This window comes from Nicotiana tabacum, chromosome 7 (assembly GCF_000715075.1).
Source record: "Nicotiana tabacum cultivar K326 chromosome 7, ASM71507v2, whole genome shotgun sequence".
In the NCBI taxonomy this organism is placed as follows: Eukaryota; Viridiplantae; Streptophyta; class Magnoliopsida; order Solanales; family Solanaceae; genus Nicotiana; species Nicotiana tabacum.
The window spans coordinates 48985455-49000153 of record NC_134086.1 but is presented as its reverse complement, the minus strand read 5'-3'; the positions used below and the strand labels follow the sequence as shown (position 1 = coordinate 49000153).

Sequence of the window (14699 nt, the reverse complement as noted above, 5' to 3'; positions counted from 1 at the left end):
ATGCATGCTATTCGTGCGGGCAGCCTGGCCATATGATGCGGGATTGTCCTAATAGAGGAGGTGATGGTATGGCTCAGCCGACTGGATCTGTGTCTGGTTCTTCCTCATCAGTTCGACCTCCAGCACGGGGTTTTCAGCAGTCGACAGGTCGTGGTAGAGGTAAAGGTGCAGTGCCGAGTTCGAGTGGTGCTCAAAATCGAACCTATGCTCTAGTAGGTCGACAGGATCTCGAGTCGTCTCCAGATGTTGTTACAGGTATTATATCTGTGTTTTCTTATGATGTATATGCGTTGATTGATCCGGGATCTACATTATCATATGTTACACCCTTTGTGGCTAATAAGTTTGGCATTGAACCTGAATTGATAAGTAAACCCCTCGCGGTATCTACTCCGATAGGAGATTCTGTGATTGCTAGAAGGGTATATAGAGGTTGCACTGTGATGATTTGTAGTCGTCAAACCTCGGCAAATTTATTTGAGTTAGAAATGGTTGATTTTGATGTGATAATGGGAATGGACTGGTTGGCCTCATGCTATGCAAATGTTGACTGTCGTACGAAGATGGTTAGGTTCCAATTTCCGGGTGAACCCATCATTGAATGGAAAGGGAACATTGCTACACCGAAAGGTAGGTTTATTTCCTATCTTAAGGCAAGGAAAATGATCTCAAAAGGTTACATTTATCATCTCGTTCGCGTTAGGGATGCGTAGGCGAAACCGCCTACTTTACAATCAATCCCTGTGGTTAATGAATTCCCAGATGTTTTCCCAGATGAACTCCCAGGCCTTCCTCCTGAAAGGGAGATTGAGTTTAGCATTGATGTGTTACCTGACACTCAACCGATCTCTATTCCTCCATACAGAATGGCCCCGGCAGAGTTGCGAGAGTTGAAAGTGCAGTTGAAGGACTTGCTGGATAAGGGCTTTATTAGGCCTAGCACTTCACCTTGGGGTGCACCAGTCCTATTCGTACGGAAGAAAGACGGGTCGTTACGGATGTGTATCGACTATCGACAGTTGAATAAGTCTACTATAAAGAACAAGTATCCACTTCCAAGAATTAATGACCTTTTTGACCAACTCCAGGGTGCCAAGTATTTCTCTAAGATTGATTTACGTTCAGGGTATCATCAGGTGAGGGTTAGGGAGAAGGATATTCCAAAGACGGTCTTCCAGACAAGATATGGGCACTTTGAGTTCTTGGTGATGTCGTTCGGGCTAACAAATGCCCCAGCAGCTTTTATGGATCTCATGAATACTATATTCAGGCCCTATCTTGATGTGTTCGTGATTGTATTCATTGATGACATTCTAGTGTATTCTCGTTCGGAGGTGGAACATGCGGGCCACTTGCGGATAGTATTACAGACGCTTCAGGATCGTAAGTTATATGCTAAGCTCTCCAAATGTGAATTCTGGCTGAACTCAGTAGCATTCCTTGGCCATGTGATATCTGATGAGGGTATTAGTGTCGACACTCAGAAGATCGATGCAGTAAAGAATTGGCCGAGACCTACAACACCATCAGAAGTCCGCAGCTTCCTAGGGCTAGCAGGATATTATAGGCGGTTTGTAGAAGGATTTTCCTCTATATCATCACCATTGACTAAGTTAACACAAAAAGCTACCAAATTCCAGTGGTCTGACACTTGTGAACGTAGTTTTCAGGAGCTGAAGAATCGATTGACATCTGCACCAGTGCTCACTCTTCCTGAAGGAACAGAAGGTTATGTGGTATATTGTGATGCCTCAGGTATAGGTTTAGGGTGCGTATTGATGCAGCGTGGGAATGTGATTGCTTATGCATCAAGACAATTGAAGAAGCATGAAAAGAATTATCCAACCCATGATTTGGAATTGGCTGCAGTAATATATGCTTTGAAGATATGGCGGAACTACTTATACGGCGTCCATGTTGACATCTACACAGATCACAAGAGTTTACAATACATCTTCAAGCAGAAAGAGTTGAATTTGAGGCAGCGTAGGTGGCTTGAATTATTGAAAGACTACGACGTTGAGATATTGTATCATCCCGGTAAAGCCAATGTTGTGGCAGATGCTCTCAGCCGTAAATCAATGGGAAGCTTAGTACATATTGAGGCAGGTAGATGGGGGTTGATTAAAGAGCTTCATCAGCTAGCCAATATGAGAATCAGATTGTTAGACTCTGATGACGGAGGTGTTACTGTACAGAATACATCAGAATCATCTTTGGTAGCCGAGGTAAAAGCACGACAATATGAAGATCCTATATTAGTACGATTAAGAGAAAGCATCCAACAGTGTAAAAGTATGGCTTTTGGGATCGGAAAAGACGGGGCACTGAGATACCAGAACCGATTGTGTGTGCCTAATGTGGCAGGGTTGCGATAGAAGATTATGAATGAGATTCATCAATCCCGATATTCCATCCATCCCGGCTCGACAAAGATGTATCATGATGTCAAGGAGCAGTATTGGTGGGATAATATGAAGAAGTCTATTGCTGAATTTGTAGCCCAGTGTCCCAATTGTCAACAAGTAAAGATAGAACATCAGAAACCCGATGGATTGCTTCAAAATATAGAGATTCCGACCTGGAAGTGGGAGGTGATTAATATGGACTTCATTATTGGATTACCTCGCTCTTATCATAAGTTTGACTCCATCTGGGTGATAATTGATCGACTTACAAAATGTGCCCATTTTCTGCCAGTGAAGACAACTTACACGGCTGAAGATTATGCAAAGTTGTATATCAAGGAGATTGTTAGGCTTCATGATGTGCCCATATCTATTATATCAGACCGAGGAGCTCAATTTACGGCTAACTTTTGGAGGTCTTTCCAGAAGGGTTTAGGCACACAAGTAAATCTCAGCACTGCATTTCATCCGCAGACTGACGGACAGGCTGAACGTACCATTCAGACACTGGAAGATATGCTACGAGCATGTGTTCTAGATTTTAAGGGGAATTGGGATGATCATCTTCCACTCATAGAATTCGCCTATAACAATAGCTACCATTCCAGTATTAAAATGGCCCCATACGAGGCACTATACGGGAGAAGATGTAGATCACCAGTTGGATGGTTCGAAGTCGGTGAAACAGAATTATATGGGCCAGATTTGATTCACCAAGCTATTGAGAAGGTGAAAGTGATACAGGAGCGATTGAGGACGGCACAAAGCAGGCAAAAATCTTATTCTGATGTCCGACGTCGTGATCTAGAGTTTGAGGTTGGTGATTGGGTTTTCCTGAGGATCTCACCAATGAAGGGTATTATGCGTTTTGGGAAGAAAGGTAAGCTGAGTCCAAGGTATATCGGGCTGTATAAAATTCTTCGACGGATTGGACAGGTTGCTTATGAGTTAGAATTGCCATCCGAATTGGAATTTGTCCACCCAGTATTCCATGTATCTATGTTGAGAAAATGTATTGGAGACCCTTCTCGAGTCGTCCCTATCAAAGATGTACAAGTTACAGAGGACCTATCATATGAAGAAGTGCCAGTGGCGATATTAGATCGGCAAGTCCGCAAGCTGAGAACAAAAGATGTAGCTTCCGTCAAAGTATTGTGGAGGAACAAAAATATGGAAGAAATGACATGGGAAGCAGAAAAGGAGATGAAGTCAAAATACCCTTACTTATTCCAGAATGAAGATAACAAGGATGCTGGTGGAAGACAGGATACATTGGAAGAAGAAACGGCTCTATGAGGTAAGCAATAGTTTGAGAATACTCCTCCTTAATACAAAATGGTGATATGTAGATAATGTAAATACGCATAATGCTTTGTGTAGCCTTGTGAAGCCATATGTTGGGCTTAATTACATGCAAGTTTTTCTAGTGACCATTTTATAGGGGAAAATTGATCGGAAATTTCCATTGGAATCCACGGTGATTTAAACTCCCCATAAACCCTTACATTCGAGGACGAATGTTCCTAAGGGGGGGAGGGTGTTACAACCCATATCCACATGTGTTAGTTCATGCCATATATTAGTTAACATAAATCCAAGAAGGAATTATCTTTGAGATGATAAGAAGTCAATCCTATTGGTCTTAAGTGATACAAGAGTGTATAAGGGTGTTTAACCAATATTAGAAGTTAAACGAATCAAGGATGTTGTAACTCGTATTTTCAGGTAATCTAGCGGTGCTTAATACACTCAAGAGGTCATTTATTAAGGTATTTTAATCATATAATATCCGTATCATAAGTATTGAAGTCAAACGAGTTATGAAACAAAAGTCGACAAAAGTTGTCGCAACTTAGGTTCATAATTTTACTTAAACATTAGGTCAAATGTTTCTAATCTTTTCTCATAATTTACAAGGAATTACGGGGTGATCAACCCACATAATTAAAGATCTATGAGTCTAGTTTCCAACGCATTAAACCGTTCATCGATACAATCTCGGAGTAGAGAGATATTCGCGTTTTCGCGAGACTGCGCCAAGCACCTCTCTATGGGGCCCACTAAGTCGGTTTAAGATATTTGGACCTATATAGGATGACTACAACCCGTTTTAAGTCATTTCTTTTCACTATTTTCAGACCTTAGAACCCTAGGAACATCCTCTCAAGGTTCTCTCAAGATTCAAGACCCAAAAAAGGGCAAACAACACAAATCAAGTGTCGGGAATTCCGTGGCGCTAGTAAGTCTCTTGTTCTTCTTGTTGTTGCTCATTTTTGTGTCGTTACAGCTCGTGTGGGAGGTTGTTTTAAAGGGTATATGTTCTGTAAATACTCCCTAATGTTCTTAATATCAATCCTAGGTGATTTCAAGCCTTCTAAAGTGATTCTAGTGCCGAAAAACACTAATTGATCGCTAGTTTCATTTTTTTGTTGTTGTGGCAGCATTGGAGGGATATTTCTTGGAAATTTAAGGTTAAATTGGAGTTTTTCTTTCTGTATAAAGGTAAGGAACCTCTTACTCTATATGTATTTAAGATTATCCAAGTTGCGGCTAAGTCATTGAAGCTAGAACTTGTGAGATATATATCGAAAGGTTTGGTAGTAGTGTTATTGTTTTGTGGACTGTTTTGCGTTGTTGTTGGGCTGCGTATTTTACTACTATCTTGTGGAGTTTTTGAGGAGGAAGGGTGTGGAGAAACACCATATATATGTAGGTTTATGGGCTGATAGTTATTCGTAACATTTCCAGGTTGTTTGACACGACTACGGTGGTCGTCGTATGTATGGAGTGATTAGGCTGTGTGTGGACTATTTTGGGAGGCTCAATATGTTTATTATTGATGATGTTTGGGCTGTTTGGTGATTGTTTTGAATGGTGTGAGGTCATATATATAGGGGAGGTGCTGTCCGTTTCATCGTAAAATAGGTTGTGGTCAATACATAATAGTTATGACGCTTAAATGATAACGATAGTATCGTTTCTCTTATTGTAGACTAAGGAGTTTTGACAATTGCATAGCTTGAGATTGGGGAAGTATATACAAGGTATGTGAGGCTATCCCTTTCCTTCTTTTGCACGACTCCGATTGCACATAATGTAATGAACGATCTTCCAAGATACTCTACTCTTAGAAGCTAGCAGTACTTACATTGTTTTCCCTTTTATGGAACGATTGATGTTAATGTTGCTTCTCTTAGTCTTATGTTATCAATGTTGTTGGTATTTCCTGATTCTTATAAGGTTCATAGTGAAGAGTTAGTCCTAATAACGTGTACAGAGGATACCGACCTTACGTCACTCCGAAAGGTTTAGAATGTGATTCCATGAGTCGAGCATGCATTATATATATGTATCTATTTTACTCTACCGAGCCACGCTATAGTTGGCCGGGTACGGCACCTATTGTGCAACCACTGATCAGTTGGGTTTTACCGAGCTCCACGTGGCCGGGTACGATTCTACCGAGCCTATTATGGCCGGGTACGATATGATGATGATGATGCCCACAGAGGCGAATGCTTTAAAGGTTTATGTATTTATACATATGTATCATGCATTTCATGTAAGTAGCCCTCAGAGGTACTAAGATGTTACAGGTTGTATATTCTCTATCCTTGCTTACATTACTGATCGTATTTATGGTTCCTTGCCTTACATACTCAGTACTTTATTCGTACTGACGTCCTTTTATTTGTGGACGCTGCATGTCGTGCTGCAGGTCCTGATAGACAGGCAGGTGCAGCTCCCCCACCACAGTAGACTGTCCAGTTCAGCGGTGATTGGCGAGATCCCTTCTCCGGACTTGCCTTGGTCTTGGTATGTAATTTTTGTTATAGACATTATGGGTATGTCGGGGACCTGTTCCGGCTATGTTGCAACACTTATGTTCTTTTAGAGGCTCATAGACAGGTGTCGGCTCATGTATAGTTTGGTATGCCTTGTCGGCTAGTTTTTGTTGTATAGTCTTTCATAGTAGCGTGGTAGCTCATACCTTATATGTAGTTTCTTGATTGTCTGGTCATCCCCTGCTATGTATATTCATGCCGTCATATTTTATTGCTGGTTGACCATGATCTAGGTCTACCATTTATATTGATCTCGTCAGCCCTAAAAGATAATAATGAAGGTTAGATGAAATGTGCGTTGGTGCTCGGCAAGTGTGGTCGGGTGCTAGTCATGGCCCTTCAGTTTGGGTCGTGACAGTTGTGTTTGAAGGACGTGAATACAATTCAATATGAAAAAGTAATTCAACTGAAATTTTGGACTCCACACACGATTTTTAGTTTTTCCAACCCCAGTATTATCATCATTATTTATAAATACTAATCTTTATGCACGTGCAACTTATGTGCATAAAGAAAAAATACACTCACGGAGAACGTATAATATATTTCATATTAATTAATATCAAAAAGATAAAATAATTAAAAAAATGCACTTACATTCCACCTTTAATTATTTGAAATGCACAATTTTAATCCCTTTGTTGGTGAAATTTCACAAATTATACAATTTATTAACTTTTAAATAACTCTATTATCCATGTGTTATGTTAAAATTGTATTGTTATTTTGTATTTAAAAATAATATTATTCTAAAAAAATCCAAATATAACATCTTTCATATATAATGAAATATTTCAAGGATTAAAATCAAAATTTATTAATGACTGAGGATCAAAAGTATAATTAAATTACACAAAACGTTTCATAGTGTATAATAAAAGTAATTTAAAATGTTGTACAATATTCACGAGAAATTATATATTTCAATGCCATTGGCAGGAACACTTGACAAAAAACTCAAATTAATTTCTCTGTCATGGGCATAGTTGGAAAAGACTAAACCTTTCTTAGCCCCTGAAGTTAGGCAAAATAACTAAAAGACCAATAGAAACATGCCATAATTGAGCCAACTCTAAGGACCTTTTGATACTCTTCCCGTACTGTTCATTGTTCATCTTCCATATACAAATTTTCAGTCCCTCTCCCACTTCTCTATTTAGCATTCTCTTCTTTCGTCAAACAATGCATCAACTTCACATTAAACACAATGTAAGGTTCTTCATACACTCTATGCTTCTTTTTATAAAACAAACAAAAAAACAAATTAAAAAGCCATTTCTGTTTGTTTACATGTAAAAGTGATTTTTTTTTTTCTTTGTGGGGTTTTTTCTTTTTGATCCGACAGTTTGGAGTTTGTATTTTTGCATAAAAGTTTGTTTTCTGGTTGAAAATATAGTTTTTTTTAAAGTTAAAAGTTTTATTTTAGTTGTATTTTAGGTGAGGATGACTTATTTTTACTTACTCTGTTTTAGAATTTTTCTTGTATTTGGTTTAAGTACACTGCGTGAAAATGTTAATTATAGCGTTGCATGTTTAATGGGAAGCACTAAAAATGGCATCTTTGTCTAATGCTTGTAGTTTCTGAAACACCCACTTTGTTTGTTTGCCGTGGGGTAGAAAGATTAATGTTTAATTATTTTCTTTGAAAGTTGTGATCTTGTTTATGAACAGTGAGATTCTTTCACAGTAATGCTGGATTACTGGGTATGACGTACATGCAAGTAAAAGTGTCCGTGCTGTCATTTTAGTTGTTGATTTAGTTTATTTTCAGTCCATTATAGGAGTCTTTTCAGTTTGGTTGGAGATTTGTATGTTGTTATAGTAGAACTTACAGATTTAGAGAACCTATAGTTTAAACTTCTAGGATTTGAACTTTATGGGCTCTAAATTCTTGGAAAGCGACATTAGGTGTTAGTAACTAGGTTCTGATTTTAATTTTCGTATGTATTCAGTAAGATTTCTTAATATAAATAAGGGTTTGGACTGAAGCTATTGGGTTTGGCCAAATTCGTACGTAACCTTCCAGCTCTGCCACTGGGTGGGAGTGGAGATAGCTAATGCACGGGGAAGAAACTTAGATAAAAGAATACCTTCTTGAGAACCCATAATTTTTTTTCTTTTTGATGACTGAGAAGTCTTTTGGCTTGCCTTTTACTCTTCTCCACTATAATATCAAGCTTGGTGAAATACCAACTTTTCAACTAGTTAACTGTACGTAGAAGGCATCTCGCACTGTACTATCTTTGCCGATGAACCAAAGTCATGGGCAGAGAACACATAATTTGTCTTAAAAGGAAATTTGTTGAGTAGGAAGATGAAATGGACGTAAATAGAGCACAATGGATGCAAGAGTATTCATATAATGGACCCCAACTAGTTTATAATTTTAGATTTTAGTTGTTGTTGGTGTAACTTCCTTCTGAATTGAATTTGAAATTCAAGATGTGGGTCATTTAACATTAAAGGAGGTACATTTGTGGTGCGCGAGTTGCTTCTACTTATTTTATTTTTTTGAAAAGTAGTAAAGAAAAAATGTTCTTTAAAGCGAGGTAAAGGTGGGGCTCAAGTAACTTTTGGTTTAGTATAATAGTAGTATGTGGTAGAAGTCGGTTGTTAGCACATAATATGGAAAAAACTAAGCAGAAACTTGGACGTTCGTTTTGGGACTGGGAGTATAGAAGTAAATTGCTTCTCGAATTTTATAGCAAGACTTCAATCATAAACTTCCCTTTGGCTCAGGTTTCAACTCCCTCTTTCCCTGTATAGCCGGTAAAATGATACTATATCCAAATATAATTACAAGATAATATGTAGATGTGCTTGATGAAATACTTCTGGCAAAATAAAAGCTGGTTAATACTTGATAAACATCCTGCATCTAATGTTATGATAATGATGCATACGTGCATACACATGGATGCATACACATGGATGCATGTGTACGCACACAGATACTTGCGTGTGTGTATTTATATAGTTCAAATGAGCTTGATGCATACTCTTTTTACACTGGAAAGCAATTTTAGGTTTGATGTATTCTCTTTTTACAGTGAAGAGCAATTTTAGGTTTGTTAACTGTTTAAGTTGAGTATCAAAGATTGAAAAGTTCGCTATCACAAATTGGATATATAGAGAATCTATTTCAGACATTGCAACTGTTCAAATTAGCAGTTCATTGAATCATAAGCATAGGCTTTGTAGTAGTGAAGGGAACTCTTGATAGAATTCAGGTTAATAGAGAAATCTAAGCAATTGGTATTGTGGAAAGCATGGAAAGAGAATGAATGTCTGCTTTAGTGCAGCAATATTTTGGTTGTGAAAATCATTAACATGGTAATATGTGTGAAAAGATAAATGAATAGAATGAAGCTTTCAGAATAGATTTGAGTGTGTAGTAATTTAAAGCATATTCTTGGCCAACCCAACCATTTTAGAGCTGAGTCACCTCGTTTACGTTTCCTCTCTGGTAGATAACAAGAAATGGATTGCTCTTTATGTTGAGCAGGAGAAAAACTTTTGGCGATTAGTATGGTAGATTATCTATCTTTTCTTTATATTCCAATCATAATTAGTTTGCTGGATAATCTGATTGAGAAAGCACATCTTTGGAAGCTAGGTTCTATTGCTATATTGGGGTATGTTCTTTAACTTGACTTTGAATTTTACGGGCTAAAAGAGGATTATTCATAGAGCAAAGCATTGAATTGATTCAGAATTAATCTTTTGTAAAGTGGGTAGAAAGAAAGTGATAAAGGATGTTAACATTATTTCCCTACTGAAAGCCAGTATGGATTGTGGTACTGTTTAAATTGGCAGAGTATTTAGATGATCACTTTGGGGTTGAATTGTATAGTCATTAGATGAAATTATACAGTTGATTATGATATCTAACCCGCCCCATGCTTGGCAACACCTTTTCAATTCTTTCTTTCCTCTGTCAAATCTGCATCTTTTTCGATTTAAACTGCTTACAGTGTTACCATTGCCTTTTCTCATTAAAATTGTAAAAATAGGAAATGTCGAGCTGCATGACAAGCATTTCTGAACAATTAATCCTTTTAATTTTTTCTTTCTCAATTAAGCTGAGATTTGACCTATACTTTTTCAGGTTACACGAACTTGAATAGCTGACCTGGATATTATAGTTTCTTAAACATATGCTTCTATTGAATTCTACCTTCTGAAGCATAAGGTAATAGAGGAGCATTACTATCAAATTCTAGACCAGTGATGGACTGCAACAAAGAAGAGGCGATCAGGGCTAGAGGGATTGCCGAAAAGAAGATGGAAAATAGAGATTTCATTGGAGCTAAAAAGTTTGTATCTAAAGCCCAGGAGCTCTTTCCTAATCTGGAGAACATTGAGCAGATGGTTTTGGTTTGTGACGTACATTGCTCTGCGGAGAATAAAACTTTTGGAAATGAGAAAAACTGGTACAATATTCTTAAAGTGGAGCCAACAGCTGATGATTCTATTATCAGGAAGCAATACCGCAGGTTAGCTCTCTTGCTACATCCTGATAAGAACAAGTTCCCTGGTGCAGCTGATGCCTTTACGCTGATTGGTGAAGCTCAAATGGTGCTTTTGGATCGAGAAAAACGAATGTTGTATAACAGTAGGCGCATTCCTTCAGGAAGATCTCAAGTACCAATGCAGCAAACAAGCTGCGGCCAGCCAGATATCAGGTCACATCCTTGGGTACAAAACAAGTTCAGAGTCAAATCGGAATTCATGAATCAGAATGGCACTCAATCAGGAGTGCCTAGAAGCCAACCAACTTTTTGGACTGTATGTCCATTCTGTTCTGTTAAGTATAAGTATTATAAGACCATGTTGAATAAGCTTTTGTGGTGTCAAAACTGTAAAAAGTCCTACACAGGTCATGAAGTAAATGCTTCAGATGCAACACCCGGAACCAATAGGAGTCAGCCTGCTTCCAAGAAGAATGGTACAACAAACCAAGATCATGTTAAAGATAGCTCCCAATACACTAGTATGAGCTCTGCAACCAAGAGAAGTTGTCAGAATAAGGCTGCTGATGAATTTATACAGTCAGAGCTTCCCTCAGAGGTTGGTCAGGAGTCTAATGGCAACGGAAACTCAGAAAATGCATATGGAAAAATGAACGAGGGCTTATCAAGGGAATATAAAAGGAAAAACACAAAGAGAAAGAATATATCAGCAGAATCTAGTGAAAATTGTGATTCATCAACGAGCATAGATTCTGAAGACGATATAAATAGTGAAGAGTGTGATCATCCGCCTAGGCAGACCTCTCAATGTCTCAGTGAGCAGAACCGGCGAAGATCTACTCGGTCTAGACAGCGCGTCACTTACCGTACGAATCTAAGTGGTGAAGAAGAAGAAGAAGACCCTTCGGCTCAAAATTTGTCTGAGGCAGCAACTCCCAATGGGGAAAATAAGAAATTAAAGGAAAGTTTTTCCTCTGAAGAGTACTTGCCGAACACAGGGCAGGAAGCTGAGAATGCAAATGCAAAAGCGGGTGTACCTGAAAAAGGCTGTGGACAAACCTTTGATCTTCCCTCAGATCTAGGGCCTTCTAATATGACTGAGCCAGAAACGTTTGAATATCCAGACCCAGATTTTAGTGATTTTGAAAAGGATAGGGAGGAATCTTGCTTTAAGGTTGGACAAGTATGGGCTGTTTATGATACTCTGGATGCCATGCCGAGATTCTATGCAGTCATCAGGAAGATTTTCTCTCCTGCATTTAAGTTGCACATTACTTGGTTAGAGCCCGATCCGCTGGATAAAAATGAAACCAAATGGCTATCTGAGGGCTTTCCAGCTTCTTGCGGTAGGTTCAAACTGGGAAACTCAGAATTCGCTGAAGATCATCCTATGTTCTCACATTTGGCATGTGCAAAAAATGAAAGTAGCTGTTCCAATACGATGAAGATATTTCCACGGCAAGGAGAAACTTGGGCAATCTTTAAAGATTGGGCTATGAAATGGTATTCTCATATTGAGAGCAAGAAAAAGTACAGTTACGAGTTTGTTGAGGTGTTGTCAGACTATGCTGATGATATTGGTGTTCATGTTGCATACTTGGGTAAAGTAAAAGGCTTCACTTGTCTTTTTGATCGAGCTGCAAAAAAATTAGGGGAAAGGGGCCCATTTCTAATTCCTGCCAAGGAGATATTTAGATTCTCTCATAGAGTTCCTTCATTTAAGATGACAGGCATGGAGAGGAATGATGTTCCTGAAGGATCCTTCGAACTAGACCCTGCTTCTTTACCCATTGACCAACTAGGCATTTCTGTGTCTGCAGATCTTGATGTCGAGCATGGGAATGCATACAATGATGTCTCTTGTCCTAGATCTCCAGCAAAGAGGGTGAGACGAGAGGCACCTTCTTTGCCAAAATCAAACACAGGGTTTGAAGACTATCCGGTTTCTACAATGAATTCAGAACCGATGGCAAAGTTTGATAAAGATACATCAACTGTAGACAGGATGGAACGATGGGATGCTAAGCCTCACGGCCTTTTATCTTCTGCAGATGGGGTGGAAGTGAAGCTAAAATCCAAAGGAGATACATCTTCTGTTGATCTGAGGGGGAAATCTGATGGAAATGCACATCCTGCTGATAGACGATCCAGAATTAACTTAAGAAATAATTTATCCTTAGACCAAAGAGAGACAGCTAACCGTATGACGTACAATCGCATGAGTTCGGTAAATTCTGCAGAAAACTGTGTTGTATCAGTAGCTAATGAGGTTCCTGAACCCGAATTCTACAACTTTGATGCTGAGAGATCAGTGGAGAAGTTTCAAGTTGGTCAATTTTGGGCAATTTACAGTGATGAAGATGCCATGCCGAGGTACTTTGGCCAGATACAGAAGATAGATCCTATCCCCAATTTTATGTTGCATGTGGCATGGCTTTATGCCTGTCTGCCACCGAAAGGCATAATACAGTGGCGTGATAAAACAATGCCAATTGGTTGTGGCATGTTAAAGTTTCAAAATAGAAAGCTGCACAAATATCGGGAAACCAATGCTTTTTCGCATCAAGTAGGAGCACAACCTATGGAGAAGAAGGGTGTCTACAAGATCTTCCCCAGAGCAGGTGAAGTTTGGGCAGTTTATAAAAACTGGAGTGCTCAGCTGAAATGCGGCAAACTGGAAGATTGTGAGTATGAAATTGTTGAAGTTGTGGATGTTACTGATAAGTACATATCCGTAAAGTTCTTAATACGGGTAAACGGTTTCAAGTCTGTCTACAAGCCTCAAGTGAAAGAAGAGGAAAATGGAACAGTGAAAATATCTCTAGCCGAGCAACTCAGGTTCTCTCATCAAATTCCTGCTTTTCGCCTGACAAAAGAGAGAGGTGGCATCGTGCGAGGTTTCTGGGAGCTTGATCCAGCAGCAATGCCTGTTTATTTACTTTGTACAGACTGAATAAAGGCGACGCGAAGCAGCATTTAGCTTCTCTTTATTTACCCTATCACAAAATGTGAAGATATTTGTACAGGATGGTCATGCCTATTATCTTATCTTTTCTTAGTTTATATTCTAGCCCCAAATGTGAAGGGTTTTGCACAGGAGTTAGTTTATATCTCTGGATACATTTGCTGAAACGCTCCCCAGGCTATGCCTTTGAACTTAGTTTAATAGTCTTTGTTTGAACTGATATGCAGCTTTTGTGAACAGCTAAATTATGAGTAATGGTTGCTCATTGCCTTGTTACCAGTTGAATGTTATGTTTAAGTCCTGAATTTAGCTCCTCTGGTTTCTTACTTCGCAGTTCAGTATTACATTGCTAATATTAGATGTGAAACAGTGAAAAGTAATCATGTTTTCTTTATTGTTTCCAAGCCAAGGTATACTACATTTTTAGTATAGGTACATGAGTTAGCTATAAAAAGATACTTTTTTCCGGGATATGGGCTCGAACCAGAGTCCGAGATCTCTGGTTAAGAGTAGAGGGATACTATCCATTTCACAATAACCGTTGGTGGTACATAAATGATATATTACTATGCACTCTCTTCTCTCTGCTAATGCCTCTCTTAATATCTCTTTTTCCCATTTAAGTTATTGTCGATGTTGGTGACAGTGCCGAGAATTTGAGCAATTTCACAATTATGTGGTCCAAGTTCATCATATAATAGCAAAATTATCAAAACTGAGAAGACTGAGGCTATAGGGGAGTTATGTTTGATGACGACGATGAGGTTGTTGATATTGAGACAACTTCTGCTTGTTTTCTTTCCTCAATTGAGTCAAAAAACTAAGAGAGGCAGCAATTCAGTATGTGTTGCAGGGTTCTTTTCATGGGGTTGTTTCAGAAACCAAAACACATGAAGAATGCCATAGATTAGCCAAATTCACATCCTGTATTGTAAGGGTAATGAGGAAGTATTTGAAGATTGATGTTCAGTTTGAATATGACTAGATTTTTAGCAACTTACCCTGCCTT

General features: G+C 38.7%; 1 protein-coding gene across 1 annotated transcript; it reads left to right on the top strand.

The window, feature by feature from the left end:
* The first annotated feature begins 7337 nt into the window (after nucleotides 1-7337).
* LOC107828657 (uncharacterized) lies at nucleotides 7338-13995 on the top strand. Its single transcript, XM_016656013.2, has 2 exons — nucleotides 7338-7462; nucleotides 10362-13995. Exon 2 carries the CDS (start codon nucleotides 10484-10486, stop codon nucleotides 13676-13678), a length of 3195 nt encoding a protein of 1064 aa, XP_016511499.2. The 5' UTR covers nucleotides 7338-7462; nucleotides 10362-10483; the 3' UTR covers nucleotides 13679-13995.
* The last annotated feature ends 704 nt before the right edge of the window (nucleotides 13996-14699 follow it).

Bases quoted from the DNA above. Each gene is read 5' to 3' on its own strand.
- LOC107828657 (XM_016656013.2), top strand. From the start codon at position 10,484: ATGGACTGCAACAAAGAAGAGGCGATCAGGGCTAGAGGGATTGCCGAA.